The 20,303-nt window shown below is 41.4% G+C and overlaps 1 protein-coding gene across 3 annotated transcripts in view; it reads right to left on the bottom strand.

Annotated features, from left to right (window-relative positions):
- Positions 1–219: 219 nt before the first annotated feature.
- mark1 (MAP/microtubule affinity-regulating kinase 1) overlaps positions 220–20,303 on the bottom strand; it is a 39,009-nt gene continuing 18,925 nt past the window's right edge. The window contains exons 4-18 of one of the 3 annotated variants that reach the window (XM_080869407.1): positions 15,205–15,253; positions 14,168–14,233; positions 13,833–13,903; positions 12,433–12,489; positions 12,090–12,326; positions 10,820–10,939; positions 8,698–8,797; positions 8,496–8,608; positions 8,206–8,410; positions 7,355–7,536; positions 7,117–7,208; positions 5,998–6,138; positions 4,304–4,555; positions 2,068–2,112; positions 220–1,964 (exon numbers count right to left, since the gene is read on the bottom strand). In XM_080869407.1, coding sequence (XP_080725533.1) covers positions 1,619–1,964; positions 2,068–2,112; positions 4,304–4,555; positions 5,998–6,138; positions 7,117–7,208; positions 7,355–7,536; positions 8,206–8,410; positions 8,496–8,608; positions 8,698–8,797; positions 10,820–10,939; positions 12,090–12,326; positions 12,433–12,489; positions 13,833–13,903; positions 14,168–14,233; positions 15,205–15,253 — 2,076 coding nt within the window. In that variant the 3' untranslated portion in view covers positions 220–1,618. The other 2 variants (XM_080869408.1, XM_080869409.1) reach the window with 2 other exon arrangements.

Below are 20,303 nucleotides of genomic sequence, written 5' to 3'. Positions count from 1 at the left end.
AATAAGGATGGCGAGGGACCTTCAGAAAGCCAGGAGAACTACTGCTCAAGACTACTTAAAAAAAATTTGAAGAACATCTGGCTCCTTGGATGTAAAGAAATCAGTGGTGACTCGAGACTGTTGCACAGCACTGTACTTCCTTAAGCTAAATGAGGCAAACTGTCCTGAACCCTGGGTGTGTAATTATGTCAGATATGAAAAAAATAGGAGTAAAATAAATACAAACAAATAAAATCCTTTTTATTTTCTCCAACAAAGTGCACGCCTCAAATCTACAAAGCAGCACATTACAATGTAATGGAATAAATACAATAAAATCCGCTGAAATTTAAAAAAAAAAAAAAAAAATGAAAGAAAGAAAGAAAGAAAATTAACACACAAGCAAGGAGATACACAAGTACCTGCACAATCACACTGGTGGCAGGACTAAATCAGGCTCTTTAGAAAGGCTCCATCAAAGAAAAAATAAAATGCCTCGTCGTGGCGATCAACACGTCATGTATCATCCTGTCAGGCGCTTTCTAAAGTAAACCAATTTAAACCCTGCTGTTTTTTTTTCTTCGCAATTGAGGACTACCAAACTAACATCAAAGAAATACAGGTGCATACTCTCATGTTCATACACATCACCCTGGAAAAGTTGTGCAATTGCAGCAGGACCCCCAAATCACCAACCTACTGCCGAGAGAAAATAAAGTGAACACAATTTCAGTTTTAACTGAACTTACTACTCAAGTCTATGTGGTGCAACTTAGTGTTTTTTTCCATAGGCAAAAAAATATAACATAAAAGGCAAGGGAACAAATCCCTCAATTTTCCACAAAATAATTTAGTGCTTTTTAAATAAAATTGAAAACACTATTTCCATATGGTGGCTCTTAAAAAAAAAGAAAAAAAAGAGAAGAGAAAAAAAAACAGAGTGAAAGATTAATGCTCCAAGAGACATCAATTATATTAGGAAAGAACTCAAATCCCATGAAAAAAAAAGACAGTATTAACAATAAAAGTCTGTACAGAACGCTAAATTAATATACAGTACAATACAGTACCTGCAGATGTTATGCATACAGTACAATTCTCTTTTTACATATGGGCTCCAGCCTGATCTATATACTGACTTAACACAGGTGGAAAAGCGGCTAGTTTAGCATACGGTAGGTTTAATGGTTATTCAGCGAGGAGAGTAGATCTTGTAGTAGGCGTTTAGAAAAAGAAGACTGAAAACATTATTGCAGGATGGTCATCTTCAGTTGCATACTGCATGTGTTACATAAATGCGTCTTCTGACGTGGAGCAGCGGGCCGATGAGAGCGAGAAAGAGAGAGACAGAGGGCCGGACGGAAGGAGAAAAAAAAAAGCTGGGTTAGCTGTTTGTTTTTTTTAATGTTTTCTTTTTTGCTATCTCTCCGTCACAGACGTTAAACTTTGCAATATCTCTCTGATCCACTACCCTGTACAGTACATTCGTGGCCAGTATTGCACGTTTACCAGCCGAGTCCACCCTGATACTGCATGGCGAGGACCGTCAGTGCTGAATTTTGTCCTGCGAGTCGACACTAATCCAGTGATGAGATGAGACTGCGACCAGAGAAAAGACTGACTGGGGCTCCATCTGCTGTCACAGTTTGAGCTCGTTGGCAATTTTGCAGGCGATGTTCTTAAAGGCGATGGACGTGCCCGATATCCTCTTGAAGCGCACGCCGTTGAGCGAAAGGCGGGGCAGCTTGCACACCTCCATCTCCCACTGGACCAGATTGTCCTGGCGAGCGTCGCCGTGGACACAGAAAAGCAGGAAGCGCTCGCGCTGCTCGTAGTCGCAGCTGTTGGCGTCCAGGACTTTTCTGATCTCCCTCATCATCTCCGAGGGCTCCATGGAGGAGGTGGTCTTCATGCTCCAGGTGAAACGCAGGGAGCGAGGCTTTGAATCCCGACTGCCGTCCTCCTTAGTGTCACCAGACGCACTCCTGAGCAAGAAACCATCAGGGAGAGAGTGAGAGCGGGGACAGGGGAAGTAGGCAGAGGTGGGTTTCACGTTCTCTGTGAACTTGACATCTCACAAATTCTTACCTTGGTGTTTCTGTCCTGGCACTGGCCTCTCCCTCACTAGGTACCCTGAAATAAACCAGGAACAGACTCGTTATTCCCTTGGGATCATATCAACACATGCAGCCCCGCCCCGACTCACTACTAAACACCACCCCCATCATGACTGGACACAGAGGGGGTGTCAGGCATCATGCCAGGAAAGAATCCACACTCCTGGGTATCAGGGTTCAGCACACAATGAGGTGACTGTGACGGTCTTTGTTTTGAGGGTCATTCTATTATAGCTCACATTAACCAAATGCATCATCCCATCTACAATACGCTACCTTTCCTTAATCCCCACTGATCTGCAAAGAGCGGAAAAGCGTTTCTAGACAGTCCACTCGGCCTCTGGATTTTTGCCTGGTCTTTTCTGTTAAGCTCAGCCAAAGGATGGGGGAGAATAAGGAGAGGAAAGCTAGCAACTTGAGAAGCAGATATCTGGTGGCTTAGTACAGAAGAAGCTGGTGAGCCGTGAGGTTTGTTTAAGAGGCAGTGGACACAAGGGAGGGAAATACTGCATAACAAAGGGTGTCAGTAGGCAAGGACGTGGTGTAGTGGGCAAGTACGCAAGGGGTTAAGGAAACACGGGCCAAGGTCATAGTGGGCACAAAGAGGTTTGGTTTATTTCGGACGGGGGTGACAAGTGCAGCAAGCGTTATGTTCTCCTACCTCTGGGTCGACCTGAAAGACAGAGCTCTAGGCGGGGAGAAAAGGAGAGAAAGCTGTGAGCCTCCACCAGATGGACCAGCGTGAAAGGTGCTAACTGCTGTATGGATGACGAGGGGTGGCAGTGTGGATGTGTGATATTCACAGAGGACTGGGGAAACTATGCAGCATTTATAGTAAACAGGCAGAGAGCGTGACGCTTCCTTCATTTTTATACCTGGAAAGTTCGCATAAAGGAATCCGAACAAACGTCGCAACTCCTTTAATCACTTCAGTAACTTTTACACAGAGACACACAGTATGTCCAGGGATGATTTTTGTTGTGTATCGAGATTTGAATGCATCTAATAATTTGTCCAATGACTGATACCTGCAACATAATTCACCTCACCTCAGCTGTACTTTTTATTTTGTTAAACTTACACAGTGACCATGATAAAGCTAACACCTGGTATTGTTAATGTGAGCCTGTTAGCATGTTTTTACCAAGTATAGCCTTACAGAGCTGCTAGCATGGAAGGAAACTCAAGTCCTTTTCTGAACTGCCTTGTAATCTATTTAAAAAATAACTGTATATTAATTTGGTGTCAGACTAGAAAGAAAAGTGACTTTCTGATTTAGATAATTAATGTACAGTACTGTGCAAAAATCTTGAGTTACTGTTCATTTCTTTAGAATTTGTTTTCAAGGAGCGTTTTGGTATAAATTGCCATCAATAAGTATAAAGGATGGCAGGAGAGAGTGTCTACAGTCTTCTGTAAAACATGCTGGAGTCTCCTGTTGTGGTTTAGGGCTGCATTTCAGCCAGTGGGGTTTGGGATCCTGTCAAAAATAGAATAATTTGCATGCAACAGCATCTGAAAAATGTCTGGTTGGCAGGGACTTCATTTTTCAGTGGTACAATGATCCCAAACACACAGCTAAAGAATACTACTTGAATAGAAAACAAAACACAGATTCAGTCGTGGATTTGCCACCTCAGAGCATCAAACCAAACATTATTTCTACATGGCAGGAAAAAAAAAGCAGCTAACACCCAAAGAAGAGCTCTGAATGTCCTTTAGGAAGCCTGGAGAAATATTCCTCAAGACTACTTAAAGAAATTACAAGACAGAGGTTGTGTTGAAAAAATAAAAGTGGTCAAACCAGATGTTATTTCCATGTATGTTTGCACATTTAAGTAAATCACTGCACTTGTCTTCCATTATCCAAGCAAAATAAGAAGAAACGAGCGGTGGCTCATGACTTTTGCACAGTACTGTAAGTTTGAACAAAACAAAGCAGGAAGAACGACTTCCTGATCTGGAAATGGGACTACACCAGGAGCACATGAATGTTTCTCCCTGTAGAACCTGCATTTCCCTTCAATAATAAAAGCACCTTAGCACAAAGGAAGTATAAATTAGTAAAGTATGGCTTTACATCCTGCAGTTTTGAAAGCGTTGAGCTGTTCTCAGTCAAATATTTGTTTAACATGTAGCTCTGAGTTTGAGACCACGGTGGTACAATAACTGCTGGGTGCAACGACTCTAAGGTACAAAGCACTGACCTGCGGACAAACTTGGAGGTGATCTTGCTAATGATCCCTGTAGAGGTGCCCCTGCGTTGTTGAGCGAGAGCCCCCGTATCATGAGACAATGTGGGTGAAGCTGGAGGTCCGTTGTAGGTGGCGCTGCGGCGGTCTCTGAGCTGGGCTCCGTGAAAAGTGCTGCGACTGGTGGTACCACGGGGGAAACGGTTCTTCTCTGGGGTGCTAATACTGTGTGCAGACGGAGAGGTGGAGGGGCCGCGTGGAGACGAGCTGCAGAATAAGAAAAACGCGTTGGAGGAGATGAACATCTGGCACATTTCTGTTTGTATTTTAGAATGAAGTTATGGTATTTCTCGATGAAAAGTACATTTTTAACGCCACTGCTGAATCTGAATGACTGTGTGAGCGTGCAGGGTAAAACAGCAGTTTGTGACCATCAGACTGCTTTTAAAGACACAGACCGTACATTTAATTGTTCCATTTGCTGAGTGAAATCAAAGCAATGAATATAAAAAAAAAAATTAACTAAGGTGCAATCACATGATCTGTTCCAACAGATGTTTGTAATTTGTTTCTGAAGTGATGACCCAAGGACATTTGCTCAACATTGTGATTCTCATTGTTAAATGTTGAGGAGCACCTGCATGATGATCTGTGAAAATAAACATAATGATTATTTTTGTTTCATGATTATTTTTGAGCCACAGCTATCAAGGCATATACCAATTCTTACCATTGTTTGGACATACGTACAGCTATTGATTATTATTTCAGTAATCAAGTACTCTATCAGTTATTCCATTGATTAGAAATTGCAACGTTTTGCATGTGTTTAAGAAAAAAATAATCATTTATGTGCCATATTAAATACAATTTTTAAAAGAACATTATGTCAAATGCGAGTCAAAAAAAAAAAGGGGGGGGGGGGGGGGGGGTGATATTACCAAATCTCCTGAATGAGGTAGATCTGGTGTGTGTTCACGATGTCCACGTGTATCTGTGAGTGTTATATTCTATATTAAGTAACCCAGAAAATTATGTTCCTAAAGCCTTAAACTAAATATGGTCTTTGCCCCCTTCAGAGTCACAGGTATCACTCCAATGAAAAGTAGGACAACTGCTGTCATCCTACAGCAAGCTGGCTAAGTTAAACATCGCGCCAGACTTTAAAAGTTCATCTGTTCATCTCACTTTCTACACACGTGCTTTTATTTTAACCTCTGTAGAATTCATGCTGTGTAAAAGAAACGGTGGTGGATGGGAGCAAAGTTCTCTTTTCTTCACAATGGCGCTTGATGAACACATAGTTTGGTTAACGAGTGCTATCAGCTTCTTCCCAGTAAAGGTTTTAAAGTTGATTATAAGAACGAGCGGGTTTTGGATGCTAGAAAAACGTTTTATTTCACTCCACCTGAGCTCACCATAACACGATAACAGCTGTGTGTGCAGACTGATTCCGGCCCCACGTTAAACTGGTTAGATGGTGACGACTGAGCGCCATACAGTCATGGATTAAACAAAGCACTGAAAGTTTCTTTTAAAATTGAGTTATTTAAGTTACTTGAATCTTTGCAGCCCTACTATGGAGATTTATTTTCTTCCTTTTTAATTGTAAAGTTTGAAAATAAATCTGAGATTTTAAATCATCATGTTGACATTTAACTTAAAAAAAATACACCATTGTAATCTCCATCACCTACTCGGCTGCTCACCTGGCTTTAAGCTCTGTGTTGTCATCGATGGGGGGCAGTGTGCTCTTTGAAGGATGCCCTGATGAAGACATAGACTTGGTGTGACGAGGTCGTGTGGAGCTCATTGCAGTCGACGGGGTACTCCCTGACACCTCGGTTAAACTGGAGACCGAAGCAGAGTACAGATAAAGATAAAATGTTCAATTCATATTATTTAAACAGCATATTCACAAATGTGAAACCACAAGTTTCTCATTTGTGGCTTTCATAAGAAAAATAAAATAAAATAAAATAAAAAACAGGAATAGTGATGCTCATAAGCATGGAAAAACATGCATGCACGGTGTTTTCACACCTGCCCCGCTTGAAATCAAACTCTGGTTTGTTTTGCTCCTTGTCGAGGGAGGGCGGCTGGTGGCCGAGCCTTAGCCCTAGCCCATGGAGCCCAGTCAGGTGACACCCAAAGAGAAGACATTGGCGTGCCTTCTTGTAGACCAGGGGTGGGCAATTCCATGCCTCGAGGGCTGGTGTCCTGCAGGTTTTAGATCTCACCTTGGGTCAACACACCTGATAACTAGTTGGTTACCAGGCCTCTGGAGAACTTCAGGACATGTTCAGAAGCTAATTTAGCCATTTAAATCAGCTGTGTTGGTTCAAGGACACATCTAAAACCTGCAGGGACACCGGCCCTCGAGGCCTGGAGTTGCCCACCCCTGTTGTAGACCCACAGGAGGTGCTGTTCAGTGTGTGTCAGATGGATGGATAAAGAGAGAAAGAAAACCTTTAAGCTGAGCTAGCTACCAGGTGTGCACTGCAACTTTGGGCTACATGCCTTCCTGTAGCCAGGTAAGCCTTGCATTCTGGGAAGCAGCAGAGTGCACAAAATGTAGCAACTAAGCATAAAATGAACCCACTGCTTGCCAGCCCAGATCACAACTCTTCCATCCTGTTATTAGTTTTGTTGCTGTGCCCCAGGCACTTCCAACCAATAAGCAAACTCAGAGTTCTCATGTGGTTTCTAGTGATGCATTTTAGTTCACTTGTATCTTTAAGTGTATGTGAAGAAACCAACACAAAACAGAGCAAAGTACTACAGGTGTGAAAACTGATCTGTAGATTGATCTAAATGTTAGCACGTACCTGCTGTCTTTGCCATTGGGAATAGCTGAATAGCGGTCAGTGGAGGATCGCTCACACACGTATGTGTTCCTGCGAGTCATAGACCCGTTGGTCTGCTTGTGCAGAGAGACAACAAAAATTTACTTAAAATTACTGTGAATCATATAAAAAGGACAAAACGTTTTCTTGAGTATTAAACACGGCTCTGTCAAAAGTTGTTTATTCAGGAGTACGCAGTGTACAGTGCCCACTTCCTCACCCCCACAGCACTTGTGGTTTTCTTCCTCTCCTGCACCCCCAGGGGTGAGGCAGGAACGTCTCCTTTTGAAGTGCTGAGCTCTAGCCGGCGCGCTCCGTCCCACTCCTCCCTGTGGTCACTTTCCACGCTCAAAGCCTGGCCACGCTTTGTATACGATACCGCCGGCGGCACAGACGGACCCACTAGGAGAGACGCACACACAAACAAACGGGATTGGACTTACTTATGTTTAACCAAGCGCGTCGTTATTTCTACACCTCCAACATTTAAGCTTTCAGGAGAAAAAGAACAGACGAGGACAGTATCAAGCAAAGCCAATCCAAGCCAGGATTTATACATCATCGAATCTTTCAGAGGCAGCATCGAGTTATACAGATACAGAAGCCAAGGTGAGCACATATCAAGCAGAGCTGTTCCCTCCACATGCTTTGAGGTGCTGCTCCTGAGGGAGCTGCAGGAAAGCAGCAAGCCAGAAGATGGCGCCAAACACAATGGCCCCACAAGACTTAGGAGGAAGCTGCTACACAACCAGTGCAGTGTGCAGGCTGAGTCACTGATTTTGAAATTTAAGCGTTGGTTCACTGTTTAGGAAAATTAGACCACATTAAGCAAACAAGTTAGTCTGTCGAGGTTTTAAAGACTTTTTTCCCCCACCATAAATAAATCTGAGAGCACAAGGAATGGAAAGTTCCTAAATTAGTGTCAACGGTGGGAAAATGTTTCTGTTGTAAAGCTTATTGAGGTCTATTCAGCAGTGTACACTCATTCGGCCAATCATCAGTGACTGAGAGTAACTTCCCTCTACACAACACGCAGCACTCTCAGAGCCGGGAAGGATGAGGTTACTTTACTTGGCTTCTCTACGACACCACCACCACCACCACCATCATCATCATCCCCACCATGATCACTGTAGCGGCGCTGCTTCTGATTGGTCGAGATGCTGCGCGTGACCTTGGGATGGGCGGGAGAAATGCTGGAGCTGTTGTTGATGTCACTGGTCGGCCGCTGTCGCTGACCCAGGATGCTGTTAGCCAGAGGCTCGCTCCCTTCGAACTGCAACGTGAAGGCGGATGTGGTCACATGACTCACTGCAGAGGTGATGTAGGCGATCAATGAGTCGCAAGTCAAACAAACTCACCTCCGGGGCTTTTCTTCCCAGGAGCAGGTAAGTGGCCATGACTTCGTCATATTTTTGATTCTTCAGGGAATCGGTGATCTCATCTTTAGGGAAGCCCATCGTCACCATGAGCTCTGAGTGATGGAGTCAGTTAACATTAGCGGCGAGAATCCCAGAATTTTAAATGACAAAGAATGAGATCAACACAAACACAAACACACACCTATTCTAGATGAATCACTGAAGTCCGCCTCAGGCTCGATGTAAGGTTTAAGCTCCTCCTCCTCGTGACCTACATTCATCCAGTGGTCTTTCATGATTTGCTGACAAAGAAAGAAGGCAATTAAAAATCATGCATATCTTCTTTAACGGCTCGTAATTAATCAGTTATGCAACACGCAACAGGAATTTGACGAAAGTCTGACAACATGGCGATCAATTGTTATTATTACTGGAGAAATCTTTACTATTGAGCCTGGGTCTGAATGCAGGGATGATATTGACCTGTAAACAATGAGTGTCCAAACACTATTTGCAAAGGAGAAAAACTCATAATCAGTGATGGGAATAACGCCGTTACAAGTAATGGCATTACTTTTTTCAGTAAGGAGTAATCTAACTAATTACTTTCCTATCGTTACAACGCCGTTACAGTTACTAACAAGGAAATGTGGTCCGTTACTATTTTCCAACAAACAGAAGGTTGAAGCTGTGTTCAGCTTACCGCATCTTATATCAGTTGCACGGAAGTAGCTGTTTACGTAAGTAATCTGGGCGCTACAGCTTTAAGCAGCTGCGCGCGCTCCCCCGGATGATAATCACAATCACTGTCTAGGACAACACCTGGAGCTCAGGGGGCAAAACAATTGCATGAGAGCTGCTGTTTGACTGAGGAAGAATAAAGTAGTCGTGGTAAGCCAATCACATGACCACTTAAAGACAAAGCAACAAGGTGAAATATACCAGTTTATAAATTGTGTTGATAGGCTACGTAAAACCAGAGTCATGATAAAAATGACTCTGGTTTTTTCCTCAATAGCTTAGTCGCGTTTACTGCCTAAGGACAGCGCAGCAAGCACTCTCTGCTTATGAGCAAAAACCCCCCCAAAAAAACAGGGGAAGTTAGGAGTGACGGCGCGAGAGAGAGAGAGAGAGAGAGAGAGAGAGAGAGAGAGAGAGAGAGAGAGAGAGAGAGAGAGAGAGAGAGAGAGAGAGAGAGAGAGAGCGAGTTTTGATATGTGAGAGATTTGTGACGTTTAGCGTGTTTGGAGTGTGTAGTTAATGTGTTGTCTTGTGTAGTTAGTGTGTAGTGTTGTGGATAGTTTTGTGTTGTGTGTCAGAACAATGAGGCGACTGCTGTCTCCAGGTAGAAACAGGAGTGATACACCTGCTGCTGTCAGGCCTGCAGGTATCAGGCTGTGATGTTTTCCTTTATAGTGGACAGAAATTATTGTTTTGGAGTGGCACAAATCATTTGTGGCATCTTATTGAATGCAGAACAGCTGATTGTTATGTAAATAGTTTGAAATGGTTATTTAAAAAAATCAAGGTAAAAGGTAAATGGATGCAAATAACTTTGTTTGCAAAACTTGTGCATAGGATTTTAAAATTGACAATTTATATTTGCATTTAAAGTTATGAAATATGATTCATTAAACATGTTTGTGGTTGTTACAGTAAAAATAACTTTTTCTACTCAGATTTTATGTTTTTTGTCTGATTTTAAATCAATTGTGTTAATACAGTATGTCAAAATGAAATTCAGACAGGTGAGGTTGTGCTGAAAAGAATGATACCAAACAAGACAAAGTAAATAGTTTTTAAAGGTAAAATGTGGAGGGAAAATCAAAAGTAGTTAAAAATGGCCAATTATACCCTGGACCCCAGAGGGTTAAACGCTTTTTTAAAGTAACGCAATAGTTACTTTTCAATTAATTAATTACTTTTAGAATATTGTAACTCAGTTACTTTTTTGAAGTAGTAATTAGTAACTATAATTAATTACTTTTTCAAAGTAACTTGCCCAACACACGCTCATAATAATGAATGCACATCGTATAAGGATTTTGCACACAAAATTAAGGATTATTTCCATTCCATTTAGTTTTTCTGTTGATGAAGGCTGTAGTGAAATCAAATTTTAAGTCCACTCTTTGAAGAATATCATTCCTCTGACAGGCTATAAAATTAAAACCATTCTTTTGTTTTCCACCAACCAACAGTGGCAATTACCTGCTTCCATGACATTAAAACAATATCACTCCACATGGTTACGACTGTCTTTTTGACTACTTGCTGGAGAGGAAATAACTGTTAAGCTGCATCAATGCAAACACAGGTATTACCTCCAAACTGCCTCGTTTCACGGGATTGAGCACGAGCAGTTTCTTTAGCAGGTTTTCACAGTCTGTGGACATGTAGAAGGGAATACGGTACTTTCCTCGCAGGACTCTCTCTCTCAGCTCCTGCACACCAAAGTTGCAGACAGACAGGAGGAGAATTTAGCAACAGGGTTTAACAATAAAAGGAACAGCATCATTTTTCCCATGTAAGCCATTTGAAAGGAGCAGACCCCAGCGTAAACAACACAATCGCTCTATAATGTTGCTTATTTACTCATCAAGTGTGCACTCAGTAGCTATTTAGAGTCAAGTGGTGAATGCCAGTCAAATATTTATTCTCCTATGGCTCCGTTTTGGCTGGCTGTGTTCACATGCTGTACTTGTGGCTGTAAAGATATTGATCAATGCGCCTATAACACTGCAGGTCATTCAGCCCTGCTGTGAACATTAGTGAATCTGACTAAATTTAGTCCAAACTGTTGCTTTATTAAAGGAACATGAATTCATGCGCATGTCTCATTACACACAATACACAGTAAATTCCACCTTTAATTTTTTATGGTTGAAGTAACCACCTCGTGTGAACATCATAAGTCTGTCAGAATGGCTCAGATTTTTTTTTTGGCCCAACTTCATTTACGGTAATCAGGCTTTTGGAGTTCAAGCTATTTCATACTCAAACAGAAGTATTCAAACTGATGAATAAAAGATCTAATTACTAACACTGTTACGGTTCAGCTATAATTATTTGGACAATAAATATTTTTTAATAAAATGCACTGAAGTTCAGAGGAAAAGATTTGCATTTGTAGTTTTACTGTTGGTTTCTGTTTTTTCTTCTTTCTATACGACTTGTCTCTCAAAAAGCTTTTCCTCACTCTCAACTGTTATGTGGACAATTAATAAAGGAATTTGTAACTCAACTCAAGAGCAACACCACAGTTGTACTAACCATGATGAAACCTGGTAGAAAAATAACTCCTCCCTTTATGTACACTGTATCAGTGTTTTCTATTGTCTGAATGCACACAACTGAGAATATCTGCAAGACCCAAGTGCAATATGATCTTAAGATCAGATGATTACATAAGCATTTTATCTGAAACACACAGAGCACTTTATCGACATGTGGACAGCCAGAGGTGGAAAGTGCTCACAGAGAAAAAACTTTTCCAAGCTTATCACCAGTTGCAACATTAAAATTTCCAAGTAGTTCCTGAGTCAATATGAACTACTTAGAACAAACAAACAAACAAACAAAACAGCTGCCCACCTTTAGGTTCTGTCCATCAAAGGGCAGTGAGCCGCTGACCAGTGTGTAGAGGATAACCCCTAGACTCCAGACATCCACCTCTGGACCATCGTACTTCTTCCCCTGGAAGAGTTCGGGAGCAGCGTATGGCGGAGAGCCACAGAAAGTATCCAGTTTGCTGCCCACAGTGAACTCATTGCTGAAGCCGAAATCAGCTATCTTGATGTTCATATCTGCATCTAACAACAGGTTCTCTGCCTGCAGTGAAGAGAAAAAGAGGCAAAGCACACCGTGGACTGTCAACACCGACAGGAAGTGACTGATGTGGATAATCGTGAGGAGAAATTGTCTCACAAACTTTCACCTTTAGATCTCTGTGTACTATCCTCCTCTGGTGACAATACTGCACTGCAGACACAATCTGAAATATTAAAAAAAAACAAAAAACAAAACAGGCATCATGACAGTTAAATACATGTACAATATCATGTACATTACATAGAAATGCACACAAACTGCAGCCTTTTCTTTATTGATTAATCAAACCGGTGTTTGTTCACAAACTGTTTTCGTAGGACTAGCTGGTGATTCTAAGGGTGCTTTCACACCGATAGCTTGTTTACTCTGAATCAGTTGATGAGTTTGTAAACTAGCAGCTTCATCCCAGGGTTTGGTTTGGTTTCACACAGACAAAAATCCAAGTGAAATCCAAGTGAACCAAAACGCATCACAACAAACCACGTGAGAACATTCAGCGCACTCATTGGCTGGGGCGGGAGCAACAAAGGTATATACAGGAAGAAGGTGTTGGGTGAGAAAACTGAATTTACATTCATTTCAGTTAGTTGCTAGCCCATGCAGACCTTTGCACATCTATAGTATCTTCCTGCAGTTAGAATAAAAAACAAAACAAAAATACGTTTCTACGGGATTTTTGTTTTTTAACTTAAACTTGTAACATACACCAGGGTAGTTGGTTCAGATCGGGGTTGGATTACGTTCACACCATAAATGAACCGTTCCAGACCACCTCCCCCCAGTTGTCACGGTGCGGTTGTTTTGTCTGATCACACCTGCACAAACTAACTGCATGAAAGGGGAAAATTAACCAGAATCAGAGTTCGATTTCCACAGGTGTGGAAACCCCTTAAATTAGCCACAGATGTGAATATAACTGCAAAAGACTAGCTACCTGATCAGGTGCACCTCGCCTCTCATGCTATGCCAGCTGGAAAAGGCTTCAGACCCTCCAGTGAAATTAATATTTGAATTAGCAGTTAAGAAAAATAGAAGGCTGGATATTGTATAAGATTCTTGCAGTGACATTGTTTATCTCAAAACGTGAGACAAACAAACAAAGAGAGCTTTCATGCAAGCAAAACATTTTATTAGTATTTGCACATGATCTTTAATCAAGCTATTATTTAAAAGAGGCCACAAACCTGCATGCACTCAGACATAAATGAACACATCTGGATTTTGACCCTGTCGACGTTACACCGAAGGAAAAAGAATAAAAATAAAATTGAATTCTGTTCACTTTCAGGCCAAGCATGAAAGGAAACTAGTAAATTCACAAACTACTGTAGATGCCTTATTGCTCCTGCAGCACCACTAGATGTCAGAGCAGCATCTAAAAGGAAGTTGTTCCCTCTTTCCTCTGCAGTCAGTGATAAAGCTTGATCTTGGTGCATGCAGTCTTCTCTCAAAAAACAGTAAGGGAATGACGACAGAGGCGTGAGCGCTGCGATACTGATGACTCACCTGTCTGAACTTGGCTCTGGCCTCCTTCTCCTTCATTCTGCCATGAGCCACTAGATAGTCAAACACTTCACCTGTAGAAAGAAGAAATATATAATTATCAATAAGTATATTGATAAAAATCACATCAATAACCATGTACTAATGCTTGCTTTGAGGTAACCCAACAAATAACATGTTTAATATTTAATTTGAAATGGTGACTAGCTGGAGTGACAGATTTGTAAATAAGCATTTTTGCAATGAATTTTAGAGTTAAACTAACACAACAGAGTGACACTCAGAAAAATTAACAAAATGTCACCTGTTTGGTGGACATGAATTAATGCTTCACTTACCACCACTGGCATACTCCATCACCAAATAAAGAGTCTTCTCTGTTTCAATCACCTCAAACAATTTCACTGCAGGAGAAAGTGGGGAAAGGAGGCAGAGATGAAGTAAATCAAAAGCTAATTGAAGGTTGTGATTTGGTGTAAGCTGAGCTTGCTGGTCTGGTCTATCCTAATGCAATAAAACTCTTAACAGAGTCTGAATGGTGCCAGCATGGTACAAAGTGGCATTAAACCATTTGCTAACTATGCTTGTACTTTTGTACAGTCAGATCAAGATGCGATCATTTCTTTATATTTTTCTAGGAAAATGGGAAGCAGGTTCTGCAATTTATTTAAACAAGTTCAAACACACAGTAGATAAGACAAAACAGAGTTTCTGCAACTCTAAGGAGCCTAAAAGGCAATATTTGGTATGACTACCTTCATTCTTTAACACAGCCTGAACTGTAGTTTAAGTAGTTGTCAGGAATAGTTCTCAAGACATCTTGATGGACATTTAAAGCTCTTCTTTGGATGTTGGCGGCCTCTTATTCTGTTTACTCTCAAGTTGATCCCACTCTGCTTTTTCACCCAGACTCTGGGGAGGCCAACATGACTGATAGTGTTCCTTTGTGTGTTTTTCTATTCCAGGTATGCTTTTACTGTATTTGGCAGTGTTTTGGGGATCACTGTCACGCTGACGAATGAAAACCTTTGCTTCAATCAGACACTTTCCAGGTGATATTGCATGGCATGGAGGAGATTTCCCTGCAGCCAATGTTCCAAGAAAAACTTTAAAAGTCCTTAAGAAAGCCTAGAGAACTATTGCTCAAGACGAGCTAAGAAGAAAAGAAAAAAATGAGGTGTGGATCATGAGTTTTGGACAGTATTCTAAGTAAAAGAATAATTTGCAGAAGGAAAGTACAATCTTATCAAAGAGTGAGATGTTTTCATGGATAAGGCAGTAACTTAATGGGGATCGCTTGTTACACAGTGTGCTTTCACAGGGAAATACTAATCCAAACTCACTGAGGGTCTTGTAGGTTGCTGTTTGGGCTTACCTATATTTGGATGATTCAAAATCTTCATTATTCTGACTTCCCTGAAGAGCTGTAGAGACAGACAGGAACATTTAATGCACCCACAAACATGTCAAATGAAATTACAATCAATGAGCACTTAGTGTCAGCTCGGGCTCTGCTGGGAAAGCACTTATTAAGCACTGATTAGAGGAGTTAAGTGAAGGGAACTCAGCCACAATAAATTACACAGATCTTCGAAACCATAAGAGAACCTGAGGATGACAGGACAACTGGACTGTGTGAAGCAACATGGCGCAGCGACAACATTGTGCTAAACCCTGCCCTACACAGACAGGGTAGAGAATTACATCTCCACCGACACGCTGCAGTCCAGCAAGCCGGCCAATCGGTTGTCCAAACAGCCAGTCAGCAGCATCGCACGCACAGCCAGCCACTGCAGAGAGGCAGTACACAGGCTCAGAGCCAGTCAGACATCTGCTGCCTAATGTAATCATCTTAGCATGCAAAAAAGATGCAGAAATGATGCTGATGCCTTAGTCACATAACTGTAGAAAACAAAATGTAGAAGAAGGTTCCTCTACTGCAGAGGGAGAAAGTTTCTACCCAGCCACAGGAGGCTAAAGGAAAATCTAATTTCTCTGAGCCTCCCTGTGCAACATCTGAGTGATGAGTCAGAAAGCAGAATCATTTAAAACTCAGTCTTGGCACGGCTGTTTATGTCAGACGAGCTTCTGCAGCCACTTAGAGGTGCTGTTGAATCGTCTACATTCTGCTGATTCTCAGCAGAGCTCTGCTGAGGTTGTGTTTGAGTGTTAAATTTCAACGCCAACACGACTGGGATTTCACACCTGAGGCAGAACACAGATTTTTGCCATTTGCTGGCTTCGACTCAGTGAAAACTGAGCGACGCTTTGATCCACGGTCTTTTCTAAAAACGAGGAAAAATATGTCGTTATCGAATGTGTCAAATTAAACGAAGAGAATGGATACTGTATTGTGGTGTGTGTGTCTATATGAGCGTGTTTGTTCGACTTCTTTCAGTGGCCTTTTAGGTCTTACATAAGTGCCGGGATAGTCTATGTTTCTAGGTCATCAAACACAGCTATTACACCAGTGTGAGCAGGCCTGACTCTGTGGGACCTCTGAGCCACAGTCTGGTTCAACAAAATGCAGGTACTCACTCTCACTCTAATTCTTTCTTTGGGTCCCTGTCTCTACTTGCTCACCTGCCTCACTTTTTCTTTTCTTCCTCTCATAACATCCAAAAAACACACCCACGCCCACACACGAATAATGCAAGAAAAAGTCTCAAGTTTTCTTAAACCTAAACAACACTTTTTCCCCCAAACAAGTGTGGTTTGAAGACTAGCATAGATTGTTTCCCAGTGCCACAGAGCTCCGTTGTTGTCCGGAAAATATTAAAACCACATCAGTAAGGCACACTCGGTGGCATTTTCCCTCTTTACAATGTAGATGGGCACTGTAGTTTATTCAGAGGCAAGCCCACACTCCTCCCACTGCTCTAAATGTTCTCAACAGTACAAAATAAGCAGTCCAAGACATTTTTTTTGTAAATAAATCTTCATCATAAAGTTTCAAAAATGTCCTTTTCATCGTCATGTTAATGACATTTATTGACAATAGCAAAAAAATGTAATTATATTTCATCCCTATTAAGTAAGCGAGCTTCTTTGGCGTTTCATGACAGATCACAGTAATACAGACATATCTGAATTTCATTTTATAGCTTTTCACCGTTTTAATTATCAGGCCCAAAAGAGATGCACTGGCCAGCTGAGCAGCACCAAAAGGCCCGAAAGACCACAGAAGACAACTAAACCGGATGCTAAAAGAATGATTTCCATTATTAAGAAGAACAACTTCTCAGCAATTAACCAAATCAAGAACACTCCTGAGAAGGCAGATGTATAACTGTCAAAGTCTACAATGAAGAGACACCTTCATGAATGCAAATGTAGAGGATCTACAAGGTGCAAACCACTGGCTACACTCAAGAACAAGAAGGTCAGGTTAGACTTAGGCAGGTCATACCACATGACCTGTCTAACATGGTGGAGGCTAGGGGTGGGGGGAAAAAATTGATACTGTGTAGTATCGTGATATTTTGTTTGCTAATAATGTATCGATACAGGGACAGCAGAAATCGATATTTTGTTACAAAAAAGGTTTTTGTGCTCTGACTTCAGAGCATGTTGATCCTTTTTCTGAGCAAGAATCCTGACATTCCTTCACTGTCCAAATGTGTTTAACTTTTTCTTTGGCAGCAATAAACATGACAGTTTACTTATTTTAATTTAAGACATGTTTTATTTTAATTAAGTTTAAAACTTTTTTCCATCCATCCATTCGCTTCCGCTTATCCTTTTTTTTTTTTCAGGGTCGCGGGGGGCGCTGGAGCCTATCCCAGCTGTCATAGGGCGAGAGGCGGGGTACACCCTGGACAGGTCGCCAGTCTGTCGCAGGGCCAACATACAGGGACAGACAACCATTCGCACTCACTTTCATTCGCACATTCACACCTAGTGACAATTTGGGTTATCCAATTAACCTATCCCCACTAGTGGGGATAGGTTTAAAACTTTTTTATTTAATGTAAAATGATATTTTGTTTTAATTTACTTTCAAATTCTTCAGTTGCTGAATGGGCTGCATAGTTTTCATAAATTTCATAGTTCAAAATAGCTATAATTGTACCAGATGGTTGCATTCAGTTAAGCTGGGCTAGACTGTAATACAAACCGTTCAGTTTGTCAACAATAAAACTGACTGAAATGAGAGAAAGACTGAGTGTGAGACTTTGATATTAGATAAAATGAATATTGATAAAGTTTACCTTTATGTACAGAATCTGAATATCGCAAAATATTTAAAAAAAACTTGCAATAATATCGTATCGTGCGTTAAGTATTGTGATAATATCGTATCGTGGGATGTATGGTTCCCACCTCTAGTGGAGGCGGTGTTATGCCGTGAACATGTATTGCTGCTAGTGGAAGGAGGTCACTTGTTGGGTCGCCGGTGTTTACTGATGATGTGACAGCTGATAGAAGTAGCAGGATGAATTCTGAACAAGTGCACAAGGCGATACTCTGTGTGCTCATTTCTGCTCATTTCGCCAAATGCTGCAAAACTGAATTAACAGCACACAACCTAAGAGTTTCTCAAGGCAAAGAAATTGGATATTCTTCAATGCCCAAGTCAGTCGCGTGATCTCAACTCAACAGAGCATGGTTTTCAGGTACTGAAGGCGAAACTGAATGCAGATCAACCCACAAACAAGCAGCATCTGAATGTGGCTGCAGTGACGGGCCCTCACAGAGGATCTCATGGGAGGAAACAGCGTTTGGTGATCTTTAGTGACTGACTGCAAAGGATTTTCATCAAACTATCAAAAACAGTCCTTATATTTAAAATTATGTTAGTTTGTCCAAATACTTGTGAGCAACTATGTATGAAAATTAAATGGTTAATAGGAAATTTTTGTTAAACATCTTTGCATTAAAGCTGAAAGTCTGCACTTCCATCACATGTTGACTGATTTCAAATTCACTGTGCAAAAACTTTTAGCATCCCTCTCATGGCTTTGTACCTAATCTGTGTGATCTATTTCTGTACTAATATGAAAACAGTTTACAGCATATTAACAGGCACAAATATAGAGTTCCTACAGACTGAGTGTATGGTGTTCACTTGTACGATGTACATGTACGATATATACACTCACGTTTATACATTAATGCAACTATTTTGAGATTGACATTTTAAAGGAATGTGTGCATGCAGATTTTATAGCCTGAATTTGTTATGGGACAAAAATCTTCCTGATCCAAGTGCCTCAGAATAGCAGGCTTCTGCATGGCAAACCTTGCTCCATACTCATCAACTGCCATGTTGGCCTGAGAGGTTCCCCCGTGGTAACAAAGTCAATTAGAGTGGAAACACACTGACACAATAACCAGAAGATCTACCGCACTACACAAGAATAAAAAACAACCCCCCCCCCCCCCCCCCCCCCCCCCCAAAAAAAAGTTAGAACCTCCGATACACATCCATCCATGCACGTGCTTTAATATCTGATGCATTGGTCAAGACAGAAAATCTGTAATATTCTGGATGAGTGATGAATTATAGAGGCAGTGCTTTATCTCAGTCTCTTATCTCTTCCCGTCTCTGCCTTGTTCCGCCTCTCTTTCTCTCTCTCTCGTTTGCGTCATTGCCCTAAAGCCCCTCACATGGGAAGCACGCGTGCAGCCACTTGGAAACAAAAATTAGAACAAATCTGAGAAGGGCAGTGGAAAACGACAACAACAAACACTGTGTCTGTCGATATAAGCTCAATAAGGATGTAGCCACCATGCAGGCTGACAGGAGATAATGAGTTAGCGGTCTTTGATCCAATCTACTATTAATATCAATAATATCTACAGATGCAGGAAGGGGGGGGGGGGGGGGGGGTCACAGCCTGGCATAAAGCAGATTTTCAGGTAGACAAGGATTACAGAAAGAGCTACAAAAACAACAAATTTGCATCGCACACATCATTTGCAATGCGGTTGAATCTCAGTAGTCTGTGCCAGTGACCTACTTCCAGCCACCCAGAGGCACCCAGTCTCCCAAACTAGCCTTAATTACAGCAGTCCCCATACAGAAGGAGCAGATATCAGACTGGGAACACTTACAAGAACTGGCTGGACTATTTCAGTCACAGCAGCACAGCTGCTCATTCAACATGGAGATTATTGATAGGATGAGTAGTCTGGAAGCCCTCATCCCTCTAATGGGTACGTGCGTGCATGTTTAAAGTGCTCAAATATTACATAAAAAACCACATATCAGTAAATAACCATAGCTTTCTGTTTTTCCAAGAAAGACAGTGAGAGACAAAGACAAACAGACAGGCATCACTGATATTCAGGAAACAATCCCATCCTCGACTCCCAAGGTGCTAAAACCCAACAAGAAAAGGCACACATCTTTTTCAATCACTCTGCAACTATGAGCCACTCGTTATTCATAATCCACAAAACCAAAACACACTTTACTTACACCAAAACTCATTTTAACGCTTGTATAATATGTCTTATGGAACAGAAAAT

This window comes from Rhamphochromis sp. 'chilingali' (assembly GCF_963969265.1).
Source record: "Rhamphochromis sp. 'chilingali' genome assembly, chromosome: 20".
NCBI classification, from domain to species: Eukaryota; Metazoa; Chordata; class Actinopteri; order Cichliformes; family Cichlidae; genus Rhamphochromis; species Rhamphochromis sp. 'chilingali'.
The sequence above is the reverse complement of the archived record's forward strand: the minus strand, read 5'-3'. Positions and strand labels throughout refer to the sequence as shown.